This window comes from Drosophila ananassae, chromosome 2L, assembly GCF_017639315.1.
Source record: "Drosophila ananassae strain 14024-0371.13 chromosome 2L, ASM1763931v2, whole genome shotgun sequence".
Classification (NCBI taxonomy): Eukaryota; Metazoa; Arthropoda; class Insecta; order Diptera; family Drosophilidae; genus Drosophila; species Drosophila ananassae.
In genome coordinates this window covers 2,953,180-2,969,759 of record NC_057927.1, presented here as the reverse complement: position 1 = coordinate 2,969,759, position 16,580 = coordinate 2,953,180, and the positions used below count along the sequence as shown (strand labels likewise).

Sequence of the window (16,580 nt, the reverse complement as noted above, 5' to 3'; positions counted from 1 at the left end):
AAAGCAAAAAGGGTTTAACCCATTGATTGTCTGTTGATTGCCATTTATTGCCCCCTTTCGACGATCGGGGATGTCTCTGTGGATCCGATGGAACTGGGTGGTTTCCGCTCGTTTTCCCTCTTTTTCTGTTCATTTTTGGTGGTTTTACAACTTCACAGTTATGATTGAGCTAATGAGTGTAGAGAGGCAGTATCTCGAATTGTTTGCCAAGATCTGCCCATAATTTGTGGTTGTAATTGTGTGAAACGAGTTATGGGTTCACACATTTAGTTGATCCTGCACAGCGCAAAAATGGGTTATTGTTTGTTGTGTGCCATTATGGTTTTCCTCCCATTCAAATTTAAAGAAAGGATATTCTACACTACTATGGTACAATGTATCCTTTAGAACGACCTTTAATCTAGGCCTTTTTTCTTCGAGTGACATAACTTGAACTTGTTACTCAGCTTCCCCTAAAAGCTTTTCCCCAATATGACCCCAGACATTACGTATACGACTCGGTTGCGCCCGTAATTAAATGCAACATGACGAAAACCGGCCGGGCTCGACGTTTACGAGCCATAAACTCAAGTTTACATTGTAGCCGGCAACAACTAAAACTAATTGGGTCAAAACGCGTCTCCGCGAGAGGGAGCCGAGTGCCCAGTTGGCGCACCTGTTGGCAGGTGAGCGCCGAAAGTGACCGCAATGACGTTTCACTTACGGTTCGTACATTGCATTTGCAATTCACAAATAAATAAATATATTTTTGACAGAAAGATGACACGACTTGACGCACGCAAGCGAGATGACGACAATAGAAGTGATGACATGGCCGATACTGTCGCCTCTTCCTCTGCCCTCGCTTTTGGCCATTTGGCTGCCACAGCGAGGCACACACTCTGACATACACACACTTCCATATGCCGGCCATTCACCACCTGAATGGAAGACTTCTGGGACGCACCTTTTGCTGCACCTAATTGTGCCCTGTCTCTCCTGTTTTCGGGGCACTAACTTGGCCCGGACTCGGCAGCGTTTCCACAGCCAAATGGCATAAATTTAAATTTTAATTTACTGCCTCGTCAATTGAAGTCGTGCCCGGGCACTTGGAAACCCTGTACCCGGTCGATCCCAGGTACGCCGGTTAACCGGGTCTGCTATTTTATTTCATTTCATTTATTTATTTTGAGCTACTTGCAAAATAATTGCATAAATAAATATTTTAAAAAAGGCCCATCCAGCCCGTCTCTCCTCCTGCCTCTCACGCACATCTACCCGGCTCCTCTCTCTCCTTAATTTGTTGTATTTTGATTACAATCGTTTGTTGGCCAGGCTAACTGACTGTGAGCAGATGTGGCACTGGCACTGGCACTGGCAGTGGCGGAGCCGGCCAAGACAGCCGTCGCACCCGCAGATTGAAGCGAAGTGATTGCCTTAACATGTCCACTGGCCCAGATATCCTCGGACCGGGACAATTTATCAATGGAACGATGGATGGCAGCTGTGAGTGGGCACTGCTATAATGGTAACTAGAATTACACAATTTAAATTTATAAATTAAATACTGCAACTTAAGATAGACACTCTATCTATCAAACAACACAATTAAGGAGGTTTTAACTTGTGTTCTCCCATGTCCGAAAGAAAAGGAGCTAGGAAGTCAAAAAATATCTAACCAACTTCCCTCATTTTGCTCATACAACTAGCCCATTCCAAGGCTCCGCCATAAAAGCCTTCGACAACTTAATCCCCCAGGCATAAAAACACAAATTCGAATGACCCCCACGAATATTGGCATAAAAACCAGGCGACAGCCCATTGACATATGCACACACGATTAACAAGTGTTTAAATCACAATAAAACTTTAAATCCCCGCAGATAAAGCAATAAAGCCATAAAAAAAACTCTAAGAAAGTAAAATCCAAAATAAACGAACTCGTATGGGGACTGTCTGTCATTGGGTTCTCGGCCGAAGGCATGCAAAAAACTTTGAGCAGAAAGTTGGAAAAAATACAGAAGTTACGCGCCCAAAAATTGGTCAATAAAATCATCGGCGAAACTTTTGTTTAGCCAAGTACAAAGGACACCCAGAGCCACAAAGTGTAGAAAATAAAGTACCCTGTATACTTTGGTATGTTACAATGCACGCTTTTATAGATATAGGAAGGAGAAAGAGATCTTCGAGTAGTTATAATTGTCCCACTCTAAGAAATAGAGAATAAGAAAATATGTATATCAATTTTTCCTCAGTCACAAATAAAGTTCCGAAGCATACACACGGTGTTTTAATTTTGTCGCTTCGAATTCTGCCGCTCAAGAGGTTATGGGCCCAGGCACTGGAGAATTCAAGTTATTCGGTGTGTGACTCGATATTAAGAACAATGAGTGCTCTTTATCAAATTGATAAGTTAGAGGAGACGAACTATGACACATGGAAAATACAGATGCGATCTGTATTGGTGCATTCCGGTTTGTGGAGTGTTACGTCTGGAGAGCTAACTGAAACAAATGTTCCAGAAGGACAACAGTTTGCGGCCTTGGACAGTAAGGCGTTGGCAACAATAACATTGAGTGTAAAGTCATCTCAATTGACCTACATCAAGAATTGCTTGACGGCTGTGGAGGCATGGACCAAGTTGAAGGAGGTTCATCAACCAAGCGGACCTGTACGAAAGGTACAGTTGTACAAGAAATTGCTTAATAAACGGATGGAGCAAGGGCAGAGTATGACGACCTACATAAGTGAATTTGTGGAAATTCTGGATGGTCTAACTGGAGTTGGAATAGAGCTAAACGACGAACTTCGCACTATCGTTTTGCTATCAAGCCTTCCAGAGCAATTTGAACATTTCGTGGTCGCTATGGAGACACGAGATAAGTTACCTTCGTTCGAAATTCTCACCATAAAGTTAAAGGAGGAGAGCGAAAGAAAAGGAATAGCAGATGAACGAGTCGACACTAAGGCATTCGCTGCAACGCAGAAACACAACTCACAGACAAAAACCTATGGGCAGAAGAAAAGAAAGAATATCGTTTGTTTCAAGTGTGGTGAACAAGGACACATTAAGTCCCAGTGTCAAAATGAGGGTGAGGGAGATCACCGCATGGCATCAAGAAATGTGGCGAATCGCCAAAGCAGCCTTTTGCACGCCTGTGACGTCAACAACATTGACAATTCAACATGGTGTTTGGATAGTGGCGCAACAAGCCATATGTGTTGCGAAAGAGAGCTATTCACAAAGTTTGAGAAACACACTGAACAGATCGGACTTGCCAATGCTGGTTTCCTTCAAGCAGAAGGTATAGGTGACGTCAAGATACAGACAGGCCAGTGCATGTTGACACTAAAAAATGTTCTTTACGTTCCGAAGATGACCGGAAATTTCTATTCCGTGAGCAGTGCTGTCCAGAACAGATGCAAGGTGACCTTTGACTTAGAGAATGCCAAGGTGATGCAAGATGGAGAATGCATAGTAAAAGCCAAAAAGATTGGCAACTTGTATTTGTTTGTGGGTGGTCGCAGCAAATGTTTTGCCATGTCAGCTGTAGATGGGATTTTGCTACACAAGAGATATGGACATATTAATTTCTCTAGCTTGAAAGAGATGGTATCCAAAGGGATAGTTCGAGGGATAGATAATATTCGGTTGCCAGAGAATATTAGTTGCAAAACGTGTATGGTTAGCAAAATCCATGTTCAACCCTTTCCATCAGCAACAAGTAATCGGGCCAAGGAGATTTTAGATCTAGTACATGCAGATGTTTGTGGACCTTTCCCAACATTGTCCCTCGGAGGTTCCAAGTATTTTTTGACGTTCATTGACGATAAGTCCAGAAGGATTTTTGTTTACTTCCTGCGTGGGAAGAATGAGGTGCTACCCAAATTCGTCGATTTCAAGAACCTGGTGGAGCGACAGACAGGAAGAAGACTTAAATGCCTGCGGAGTGATAATGGCGGAGAATTTGTCAATAAACAGTTTGACGAATGTCTGAGGCAGCATGGAATCGACAGACAGCTAACAATAGCGTATACTCCCCAGCAAAATGGAGTTGCGGAACGGGCAAATCGTACGCTAGTGGAGATGTCAAGATGCCTTCTGGTCCAGGCGGGACTGGGAGATCAGTTTTGGGCAGAAGCTGTCAACACTTCGGTTTATTTGCGAAACCGCTCCCCTACTAGCGCATTAGAGAGTATGACTCCTATGGAAGCGTGGACGGGTAAGAGACCTTATGTACAACACCTAAAAGTTTTTGGATCTCTTGCAGTTGCTCTGGACAAGGGTCCGAGGAAGGGCAGCAAATTTCAACCTAAAGGCAAAGAGTACATTATGGTTGGGTACTCTGTGGCAGCAAAAGGTTATCGACTATATGATCCATCAACTCGGCAATTGGTCGAGAAACGAGATGTGTTATTTGATGAACATCATGACGTGGCATCCAAGGGTGATGCTGTGACGATCAATCTGGAGGAACTGGAGGAGGCCCACCAGCAGCAGGGACCCGGAGATGCAGAAATCGTTTCTGACTTATCCATCGACGCCGGCAGCTCCGATGAGAGTACAGATCAGTACGAGAGTGCCGAAGAAAAAAGTGAGCATGTCGTGGAGGAGGCACGCAGGGGCCCCGGTCGTCCTAAGATCATTCGGAGTGGAAAACCTGGACGCCCAAAGAAGCAGTACAATATACTAGGCGCCCTTGTTTCGGAAAATGTTCCGATTCCATTAACTTGCAAAGAGGCGCTGAAGAGTAAATATGCAAAGGAGTGGCGTGAAGCCATGGAAAGAGAACATGATTCTCTAGTTGCCAACCAGACTTGGGAAATCACTGATTTACCCAAAAATCAGCGAGCAATTGGATGCAAGTGGGTATTCAACGTGAAGCGTGATAAAGATGGCCAAATAGAACGTTTCAAGGCTCGACTGGTAGCAAAAGGATGCTCCCAGCAGTTTGGCGTAAATTACCTAGAAACATATTCGCCGGTATGCCGATTGGAGAGTGTGCGCTTTATTATAGCACTGGCGGCTGAGCTCAAGCTACATCTTCATCAAATGGATGTATGCACCGCGTATCTTAACAGTGATCTGAGTGAGACGGTCTACATGAAGCAGCCGGAAGGGTACTCAGATGAAACAAATCCTGACAAGGTATTGCTTCTGAAAAGAGCAATATATGGTTTAAAGCAATCCGGAAGGGCCTGGAACGAGAAGCTAAATGGCGTGTTAACTAATATGGGATTCGTTGCCTGTGATAACGAGCCATGTTTGTACAAACATTGTGGAGAAGGTAATCTTGTATTAATCCTTGTATATGTTGACGATATACTTATAGCCAGCCAATCGCACGAGGATTTGCTAAAAATCAAGAGCGGCATCTCACGATCATTCGAGTGCGTTGACAAGGGTCAACTTAACCATTTCCTGGGCATGGAAATCGAACGGGACGGTGATCTTGGAGCAATTACTTTAGGGCACACGCAATATATCAAGGACTTATTGCATACCCATGGGATTGATTTTTGCAAATCGGCGAAGACACCTTTGGATCCTGGTTTTCAAGTAGATTGCACAAGTCCCCAATGCAAAAAGGTGGATCCTACTTCTTATCAGTCCGTAGTAGGAGAGCTTATGTGGCTAGCTCTTACAACAAGGCCAGACATATTGCATTCGGTGTCAAAATTGGCACAACGGAATCAAAACCCGCATGCTGAACACATGGCAGGCGTAAAGCACGTCTTTAGATATCTCTCATCTACGATTGACATGAAACTACACTACCGACAATGTGGTCAATCGTTCTGTGGATACGTGGACGCGGATTGGGCAGGTGATAGGCTTGACAGGAAGTCCTATACTGGTTATATCTACCTGTTAGCAGGTGGTCCGATTTCTTGGCGTTCGGAAAAGCAGCGAAGTGTGGCGTTGAGCAGTACCGAGGCGGAGTACATGGCACTATCGGCGGCATTTAAGGAGGCGATAGTCATGCGAAGGCTGATTATGGAAATTGGTTGCGGAGACAACGACACCCCGATCGTCGTTTATGGGGATAATCTGAGTGCGCAGGCGCTAACTAAGAATCCCGTTCATCATTCCAGAACAAAGCACATTGATATACGTTATCATTTTGTTAGAGACGTTGTTAAGAAAGGGCAAGTTTTGTTAAAATACAAATGTACAACCGAAATGATAGCAGATATTTTGACAAAAAATCTTCCTAAAACGAAACACGAAGAGCTTACAAATATGTTTAATTTGTTTTGATATTTAGTTTTGTAAACAAGCTTGCATTGAGGAAGGGTGTAGAAAATAAAGTACCCTGTATACTTTGGTATGTTACAATGCACGCTTTTATAGATATAGGAAGGAGAAAGAGATCTTCGAGTAGTTATAATTGTCCCACTCTAAGAAATAGAGAATAAGAAAATATGTATATCAATTTTTCCTCAGTCACAAATAAAGTTCCGAAGCATACACACGGTGTTTTAATTTTGTCGCTTCGAATTCTGCCGCTCAAGACAAAGGAGGTGAGGGAGATAGAGAATAAAAAAGTGAGAGAGAGGCAAATATGGACTGGAAGGAAGGCAGGGAAGAAACTTTTTTCTTGAGGGGCGTGTGCGCCGAGTGAGTGGACAAAAAACATTCCCAGGGCAATAAAAATGACAACAGTTACAAAGTGGCTGCGGGAGATACAGATACTTGCAAAGCCAACTCAGACGGTGGCTCACACGCACACCGATGCCCAGATTAAGCCAATTTAACAGATGCTTAAAGTCAGAATACTGGTAATCACATATTGGATTAACGCAGCCTAGTGTGAACTTCAACTTGAAGTTTCCGAGGCATGGGGGTTCCACAAGTGACTCATATGGAGGATTTCAGAGGTCTGTGGAAGTTGAATACTCTATTTAATGAAACAAAATACAATAATGAAGATACTTTCATCAAACATTTAGTAATATATACAAAAAAGTATTTATGGTACTTAATAAAATTAGTAAATAATAAAAAACACCTGAAAGTATAGACTGAAATGTGATTCAATATTAAATTCATTTCATAGCTTAAAAAATAATAGTAAATATTCAATAATAATAACATGTATTGCTACCAATAAGAGCATTACTTATTCACCATTACCGTCCCCAGACAATATCACATCATATTTATTTGGTTGACATTTGCGGGCTACCGAATACGCGATTCTCTTCTTACTTTTGCCGCCGCCAAAGCGAGTCCTTTTTTATTTGCACTTTTTTTATTTTTAAATCGCGGCATAAATTCCCAAATATATATCCACAGCATGGTCTTGGCTCAGCACATTTTTGGGTTCTTCGATGCTTTTTTTCGGGCTGCTTTCGGGGTCCTCAGCTACTTTGTCTTTGCCGTGGCCTGCCATGGGGCAAATCCTTTGGACGACGTCGCATGTTTGCCTTTTTTTGGCACTTTGTGCTCGTATGATTTTATTTTTTTCCTGCCCATTTGCGGCGTTTTGATATGTTACCCGGTAGCCGTGGAGCCCTGCTCATTTTTTTTGTGTATGGGACAGGGCTTGGTGTTGGTCCGTTGCCTGCGGTTATGGCTGCAAAGATCCAGCTCTGGCTTTGGATTCCCGACCCAAAATGAGCCACTTAAAGCGATGAGATTTTTGGCGTCTGACGGCGACGTCGGCGGCGTTTATCAAATAAATATCTTTGAAACATATAACAAATAATGAAATGCTGTCGCAGTCTGGATCAATGAGCCCGAATTGGTGTTATTAATTGCGGGCAATTGAATTGATTTGGTTCGAGGCAAATGGAAATCGCCATGCATCATCCAAGGAGATTGTCCTTGCAAGGACCACCCAGCCCCCCAGCATCATCATTAGCAACGTCCGAGCCATGCAGGGGGACACAGGAAGAGATAGAAACGAATTAATTGAAACATTACCTAAGCAAACGTTGCCCAAACGGTGAAGCCAACCCGAAAGTTCTCAGGCTAATTGAATTTCCTCTGGCTGAACTCTCGTGTCCTTCCGCCTCGTGCCGTCCACCCTGCTGTTATCCGCAGTCCTAGAAAAATGGATGTCTCGCATTTTAAGTGCCGCCTGTGGTTGCTGTTGTTTGTTTTTTTTTCTTGTTTATGGGCCTTTGTTGGGCTGTGTTTTCACGCATAAAAATTAAAGTCCCAGGCTTTTGTCTGGGCCAGTTCCATCGAAGCTCCAACCCTGCAACAATTGGCTTTTGTTGCAAATGTTGCCATCATTAGTCGGCCAGCTACTTAACACGACATTGATGTGGCTTAATTATGCCTATGATGAGCTATGTATCTAATGCAGGGGAGTAGGTTTTGGAGATGGATCCAAACTAATTCATTAGACCTTAAAGTGACTTAGCTTAACAGCCTTTCATAAAAAATTAAACAGTATTTTAAATATTTAAAATAAACGAACACTTTAAGTAGAGCCCCTTCTGGTCTAAGCCACTGTTTCCGCCCACAACTGAACCTCAGAGACCACTTTAATTATACCCAAAGTCGAAACTTTTGCACTCACACGAGGTAGGAGCGTGGTAATTCATTAAACCTAAACTGGCAACAACAGCTTTATAAACATTTTGGCCCGGCCTTGTTGATGAGCCGGCTGCTTGTGGCCACACCCCACGAAAGCCGTTAATGATGTGCAGGCGATTGAGATTGCTAATGTCCCAGGATGGGACAGGATGCCAGGATATGCGGATAACCCTGACGATGGACAGTTTGGAATGGCGGTGGCCCGTTGACATTCACTCGCAGTTCAAGTGGCGCTGTGCATCTCAATCTCAATCTTCGGATTGACTAATGGAGGGCGAGCAGGACGTGTTGATTGATTGTTTTCGCATGTAAATCGCGGGACAAATTAATCAATGCTAATGACACTTTCCCGCTGCGCTGCAGCCATCCAGAAACTGCGACAAACGGAAATGTCTGGGCGAATGAAAAAAGTTTTAAAGAATAGAAGAAAGGAAAGATGTCCCGGCTTCAAATCTACAAATTGCATTTTAAGCGGACTCATGTCCGCACTGCAATTTTTCACCAGCGGCTTTGGCAGTCGTTTGAATCCTCAAAACGGAAGATAACCTTGATTTACGCTGGTCCTGTGTGCGTTAATTACCCATAAGATACTACTCTCATTAAAGCATAGATACAGATACGCACTGCCTCTAGAAGTTTCGTATCTTAATCATGATTTTATGCTAATGTGTCGCAGCGTCTTGTAAGTGCCAGATTACAAGATACCGAACTGCGACAACTCAACTCTTGCCAACTTGGGCGCATATTTCGATTAGAGGTAAGGACTTGGCTGCTTTTAAGCCAAATTTTGGGTTAAGCAACTTGGGCTAAGACACGCTAAAAATAGTACAATTTCTTGAAATGAAAATGGTTTTCATTTTATATAATAATATCATATATTTCTGAGGTAAGTCTTTGGATATAGATCATAATTTTATATTAATTATATCCCATTTAGCCGCGTTAGTAAATGATAGCTAGCAACACTGTTTCTTGGCCCACACCATTGAAAATTAAGGGGCAATTGCGCCGTGTTGGTTTAAGTTTACGCCCACTTGGCTGTTAGGTTTTTTTGGCCGAGTCAACCCTTTTGCCGTTGTCGTTGGTACCTTGGACTTTGTTATCCATTTGCCTTTTAGCATTTAACATTTCGCAGCTACACCAGCTCCCGTTGCGAGTTCGTTTGTTAGCCGTCCGTTGCACGCAGGGGTTGCTGCTCCATTGTCCTGCGTCCATTGCACTTTGGCTCGAAGGCAGGCAACCTACCAGTACATCTATAATTACGTCACCTTACCGCGGCAGTCATGGCCCAGCAACTTGGGCGGTGCCCAACACGGCGAAGACCTTTAAGACCTAGCCTTTAAGATGTCTACTGGTAAGGACTTTTGACCACAACTAAGGAGGAAAGATGCACCCACATGTCCTGTCAATAAGCTGCTTTTCTTCTTTCTACACAAGAAATATCTGGAGGGAAATGGATCGTTTTTAATATGATTATGCCAGTTTTGAATAGTTAGTAGACTATAATGAAATTGGATTTATTTCATATCAGAAAGTAATTATTTACATTTCCTCTGTCATATAATTTCCAGTGTAATAGATATTACTGAAAAATTTATAAGCGGCTTGCGAGCCAGAAAGGAACTTTCGATGCCCTCATGGCCACAAGTTTTTCTTAGCTTGATTTATATGTGTAGTGCCATTGCCTGGAGATGGAACCGCAAGATGACACGTCTTGTGGTCAGGCCGAAAGATAATAACGGCGAAGGACACGCAGCGGCACATGTGAGCTGGTAGTCCTTGTGGACTTTTCCACTCCCCTTTTCGGAGGCTGGAGTAGCAGTTTTCTCCGAGACCTTCGTTTTTGCTGATTTTTCACACTCGCCTGAGCCGTCAGCAGCAACAGCTGGCCAACTGCTCCTTCCAGCTTTTTATTATTAACTTTTTCGTTCCGATTTTGGTCACGTTTGATAAGCTTGAACTAATAATTCATGAATGGCCAAGCTGTTGCTGCTGCCCTCCGTTCCTGCCACACTTGCGATGATTTTTAAATATGATTTGAATGAGTTTATAAGTTTGTTTATTTATTTAATGCGGCCCTGAGCGCCCGGGGATGAGTTCTCGTCCTGGGGGTGGCTTCCCTTTAACATCGGATTGATTGATGTCTTTGCTGGCTAGCATTTCTCAGACAATCATTAGCCGAGAAATGTCGATTCTCGTTCTCCGCCCCGAACTCTCCCAGCTGCCACGCCCACTTGAACTGTGAGTGGCGTTGACAGCTTGCCAAATTGTCTGCTGGAAATTCGTCTCAAGCATCAGACTTTCGTCCCACGGCCATGACGCATCATTAGCATCCCAATATCTAGCTATCTCAGTAATCTCTTTGCTAATAGAACTGTGCTTTATTTCGAATAAATTTCAAAACATTTAAATTTAATTTTGAGCTTCATCTTTTCGGTGCGGAAGGTTTAAACACTTCCTAAAAGCTGATGGAAATGAAAAATTCCAATGTGAAATATATTTATGGTATAGTCTATAGACTTACATTCGCAATCTTTGATATCATAACACTCTAAAAAAAACTAAAAATAAATTATTTCACAGCCTCATTTTTAATTTTCTTACCAGGGGGAACGGTAATTATTAAGAGGTCACCTAAAATACATTTTTTTTTTATGAAATCAAGTAAATATTTTTGTTATTTTCTTACAATGCGGAGGCACTAAAATTGCCAAACTTTTCCAAATAAATAAAATTAGAAAACAGATCCTTAAATGCATGGTTGCAACTTAGAAAACAACATCCATAAAATGCGTAAGAAAAAATGTATTTCTCTCGAAGAAGTTTTTAAATTTTTTAAGGTAATTTTGTATGGTTAGGCATGAAAAAAATTTTCTAAGAATTTGCAACGCAATGAAAATTAGTTTTAAGTGTTTATTTAAGATATACATTTTTAGATAGAGTTTTAAGATATTTAGTTTCAAATCTCGTATTGGATGTTTGTAGATTTTATTAATCGGTATAGAAATGTACAAAGAAATTGCATTTCTATTTCATTTCATCGACGGAACACGAATCGGTTCCGTCGATATTGTCGTCTTTTTGGGTTTATATTTTCGTTTCGTGGCAGGCCTCGGGCGTAGTACTCCGTCCACTAATGCTGTCATTAATAGAAGAACTGTAACCATCAGAAATAAAACCTTCATGATTTTTTTTTTTTTTCATATAAAGTATCACATTATATATGAACTGTTTCTGGGTGCAGAGAATGCATTACTGAGACCGTAAAATGTTCAATGTTATGGAAGGAATTTTGTATATCTCGATCAAGTTTTTTCTGACTTGAAAGGTGTAGGATGGAGGATAAGAATAAGCATCTATTGGGTCTCTCAGAGAACTTGATTATATTGTGAAAATGTTTGAATTTTGTATTTTAGATTCAGTTTTCAGATATCTAATTAAAAAACTTGTATTACTTATTAAACCTTATTACTTAGAGGAACCGAAACCATGAAACATAATGGAAAGAATTTTCTCGAATAGTAATTTTAATAATATAATTTTCTCGAAAAGCCTGAATGCTAGATTACTCCATTTATGGCGGTATAACTATTCATGAAATGATTTTTTAACCAATAAATAAACAAAAACTGCAAATTAAATTTTAAAAATCTCTCAATTTGGTATAAATAATAGGTAATAATTTAATGTTATCAAAGAAGCGAACACAATTTCTAAGGTTCATTTCATAGTTAAGAATGAAAAATGGCTAAGGATTTAAACCGCAATTAGATATCAGGTTTTTAGTCAGTTATATTCATCATCTAAGAGTTAAGAGCTTTAAAATGTTTAGGTGAAAACTTTTCTTAGATATTTCTAGATCGGTGCATCGCTTAATGATGGCGGAGGGCGTTTTCTCCTGGGACCTCTGGGACGTCTTGGATTGGCGTCCACCAATGCTGACATTATTAAAACAACCGTGAGCACAAAAAATAAGACCTTCATGATTATGCATTTTTTCATAAAACGTATAACATTATATATGAACTTTTGCCTGGGTGCACCGAATGCATTATTGAGACCATAAAATGTTGCATTTTATGGAAAGAATTTTGTAATTATCGATTAGTTTTTAATAATTTGGAACTTTGGATATTTTAAGCAGGAGGGTGAAAAATATCTATTTTAATTTTAAAAATATTCATAGTCCTTTTATTGATCTTACAAGTGGAATAGTTTAGGTAAATTATTGAATTAGGTAAATATTTGTGTTAGTTCCTTACATTTAGGAGTCACCAAATTTGAAAAATAAAGAAATACTCCAACGCATGGTTGCTGGTTTTTATTCAGAATAATTATTTCGGTAAATTTTTTTTTTTTGAAATTACTAATAAATATAAATTACATTCTTTACATTTTGTTGGATAATATTTTATGGTTCGAAAAAAGTAAATTTATTTAAGAATTTTTAATGCTTTAAAGCAGTGTTTCAACAGTGGTTAAAACACTTTCATCTGCTTTGGGATACACCTGTACCAACAAATTGTTTTGAATTTGGTTTATGCTATTTAAACCGCAATTTGACTGCCCCCCACCCGGCTGACACGGGCCCGATTGCCCCGGACCCGGCTGACACGGGCCCGATATCCCCGGACCCGGTTGACACGGGCTCGATGGCCTCGGACCCGGCTGGCCCGGTTGCCAATCCGGTTGCCCACCATTTTCGTGGATTACTTGCCACGTATACTTTGTCGAACATCTTCTATGTTTTCTTCGACATCCTGCAGTAGTGTTCACTAACGCCATTATTAGAAGAACCGTAACTAGCAAAAACAACACCTTCATGATGATTAATTTTTTCATAAAACGGATTACATTATATATGAACTTCCGCCTAGGTGCAGCGAATCCATTATTGAGACCATAAAATATGGCATTTTATGGAAAGAATTTTTTATTTCTCGATTAGATTTAAATAATTTGGAACTTTGGAAGATTTAAGCAGGAGGGTGAAAAATGTCTATCTTGATTTGAAAAATATACATAGTCCTTTTAAGGACTTAGGTATATTATTAAATATATACTTTTGTTAGTTCATTACATTTAGGAGTCACCAAATTTGAAAAATAAGAAATACTCCAATGCATGGTTGCTGGTTTTTATTCAGAATCCTTATTTTGGTTAATTTTTTTTTAGAAATTACTAATAGGTAGAAATTACATTCTTTACATTTTGTAGGACAATATTTTATGGTTATAAAAAAAAAAACATTTATTTAAGAATTTTCAACGCTTCAAAGCAGTGTTTCATCAGTGTTTCAAACACTTTCACTGAATATATAAACTTTTATGAATATGCTTTGGGTTGCACCAACAGATTGTTTTCATTTTTGTTTATGCTATTTGAACCGCAAGGTCGCGACTTCGAATCTGGCCCCGGCTGCCCCTTACCCGGCTGACACGGGCCTGATGGCCCCGGAGCTGGCTGCCACGGGCCTGATGGCCCCGGAGCTGGCTGCCACGGGCCTGATGGCCCCGGAGCTGGCTGCCACGGGCCTGATGGCCCCGGAGCTGGCTGCCACGGGCCCGATGGCCCCGGACCTGGCAGCCACGGGCCCGATGGCCCCGGACCTGGCAGCCACGGGCCCGATGGTTCCTTACCCGGCTGCCACGGGCCCGATGGTTCCTTACCCGGCTGCCACGGGCCCGATGGCCCCGGAGCTGGCAGCCACGGGCCCGATGGCCCCGGACCTGGCAGCCACGGGCCCGATATCCCCGGACCTGGCTGCCACGGGCCCGATATCCCCGGACCTGGCTGCCACGGGCCCGATATCCCTGGACCTGGCTGCCACGGGCCCGATATCCCCGGACCTGGCTGCCAAGGGCCCGATATTCCCGGACCTGGCTGGCCCGGTTGCCAATCCGGTAGCCCACCATTTGGATCTTGTGGGATTACTTGCCACGGATACTTCGTCGAACATCTTCCATGTTTTCTTCGACATCCAAAAGTGGCGTCCACTAGCGCCATCATTAGAAGAACCGTAACTACCAAAAACAACACTTTCATGATGATTAATTTTTTCATAAAACGGATCACATTATATATGAACTTCCGCCTGGGTGCAGCGAATGCGTTTAGTATACCATTTAAAGTTTAATTTCATGGATTGAATTTTGAACTTTTCGAACAGTTTTCAATAACTTCATCAGTCACGTGAAAATGACCGGAATCGTTGGATGGTATATCCTTATTTTTCTCCATTTTCTGGAAAATTATCAATTTGTTCTCGCTGCTGGAAATGGTTCGGTGGTAGTGACCTTCCACAATATCCATAATATTCTCAACTCCAACGAACTAGTGTTACTCAGTTTTTACACAGACTGGTGTCGTTTTAGCCAGTTATTGCAGCCTGTTTTCGAGGAGGCTGCCACGGAGATTCATCGCGAGTTCCCTGAACCAGGTCGGGTGGTTTTGGGCCGCGTTGACTGCGACGAGGAAGAAGATGTGGCCAACAGGTTTGATATTACCAAGTACCCCACACTGAAGGTGGCCAGGAATGGCTTTGTTGCCAATAAGGAATACCGTGGCCAGCGCTCCGTACAAGCCTTTGTAAAATTTGTGGAAAAGGAGCTATCGGATCCGATCAAGGAGTTCACTTCGATTCGGGTCCTGAAAAGAGCTGAAGCAGGCGATGGCCTGGTGGTCGGATATTTCGAGAACAAGCTCCATCCGGAGTATGATACTTATCGCAGGGCAGCTAGCTTGCTGCGTTACGAATGCAAGTGGGTTTTTCTCATTGAAGATGTGATCAGAAAGCGTATTTGTTACTGTATTTCAGATACATGGCGGGCTTCGGGAACTTTACCATAAATCTGCGACCACCCGGAAAAAACCTTTTGATTTTCCGTGCTGACGCATCCACTGCCAACCACAGGGACTACTACAGTGAGTACTCGGGCAACATGACCGATTTCAAAGACGTAGCCAACTGGATCGAAGAAAAGTGCAAGCCTTTGGTAAGGGAGCTCACATTCGATAATGCGGAGGAATTCTCCGAGGAAGGACTTCCCTTTGTGATTCTGTTCTACAATAAGCATGACATGGGACCCATTCAGGAGTTCAAGGCCGTTGTTCAAAGCGTCCTGGCAAAGGAGAAGAGGGTCAACTTCCTAAGTGCGAATGGGAAGCTCTTTATTCATCCGCTGTTTCACATGGGCAAGACCCTGAACGATCTGCCCCTGATCGCCATAGATTCCTTCCGACACATGTACAGCTTCCCGCGATTCGAGGATATCCACCAGCCGGGAAAGCTGCAAGAGTTTATAAATGATTTGTTCAGCGGGAAATTGCACATCGACTTCCATAGAGCCCTTGAGGAAAATGAAGTGAAAAAGATAGATCCAGAACACTTTCCGCCGGTGGCCCACGAATCCAAATTTAAGGAACTTTTACCTTCAAAGCATCGCTATACTTTAATCAATAGAACCAGAGATGAACTGTAAACACAATTTAAACGCCAAAACTTTGTATAATAAATAATTTTTAAACTAGATCTTTAAATAATTTTTTTAAATAGCCTGGCAGTTCAGAAGTGTATCCACCACTGAACATGCATGGTATCCAACTTTCTGACTTAAAATATTGGAGTAACTCCATTTGAGGCTAGTCTAGAATTCAATGCCCAAATGTGAACGATGCGACAAATCGGACACCCATCCAATATGGACATTTCTCCAACAGCCAGAGCAAGAATCGCCACGTGCCTTGGCATAGAAATTTCCTGGAAGTTTCCTGCAGGCTAAAACAGCATCGAAGATTTCATTTGAATACGCTTCACCGACTCCATATAAATACTAATAAACTCATTAGTCAAGCATCTCGGAGCTAAATCCTACAGGTGAAGAATTGTTTTGCCATGCAAGCCACATAGTCAGGAGCCACTTAAAATAACTTTATCGTATTTCTACTTATATCACATTTAATTGTTCTTTATTTCTATGTGATTCTAAAGCAGTTTAAAATTGTATGTCTTTGTTAAAATAATAAATACAGAGACTACTGAAGTTTGAAA

The 16,580-nt window shown here is 41.9% G+C and overlaps 1 protein-coding gene and 1 long non-coding RNA gene across 2 annotated transcripts; one reads left to right on the top strand and one right to left on the bottom strand.

Moving 5' to 3' along the window:
* Positions 1-10,894: 10,894 nt before the first annotated feature.
* LOC123257259 lies at positions 10,895-11,347 on the bottom strand. Its single transcript, XR_006507261.1, has 4 exons — positions 11,220-11,347; positions 11,135-11,164; positions 11,055-11,091; positions 10,895-10,988 (listed from the first exon to the last, which is right to left on the bottom strand). It is a non-coding gene; the product is annotated as an uncharacterized LOC123257259 (long non-coding RNA).
* A 3,354-nt stretch (positions 11,348-14,701) lies between these two features.
* Positions 14,702-16,061, top strand: LOC6500093 (endoplasmic reticulum resident protein 44). The gene is made up of 2 exons (XM_032449522.2): positions 14,702-15,291; positions 15,348-16,061. The coding sequence occupies exons 1-2, from the start codon at positions 14,729-14,731 to the stop codon at positions 16,009-16,011; spliced, it is 1,227 nt and encodes a 408-aa protein (XP_032305413.1). The 5' UTR covers positions 14,702-14,728; the 3' UTR covers positions 16,012-16,061.
* Positions 16,062-16,580: the final 519 nt, after the last annotated feature.

Bases quoted from the DNA above. Each gene is read 5' to 3' on its own strand.
- LOC6500093 (XM_032449522.2), top strand. From the start codon at position 14,729: ATGACCGGAATCGTTGGATGGTATATCCTTATTTTTCTCCATTTTCTG. The intron at 15,292-15,347 runs GTGGGTTTTTCT...ACTGTATTTCAG, and splicing joins TTGCTGCGTTACGAATGCAA to ATACATGGCGGGCTTCGGGA.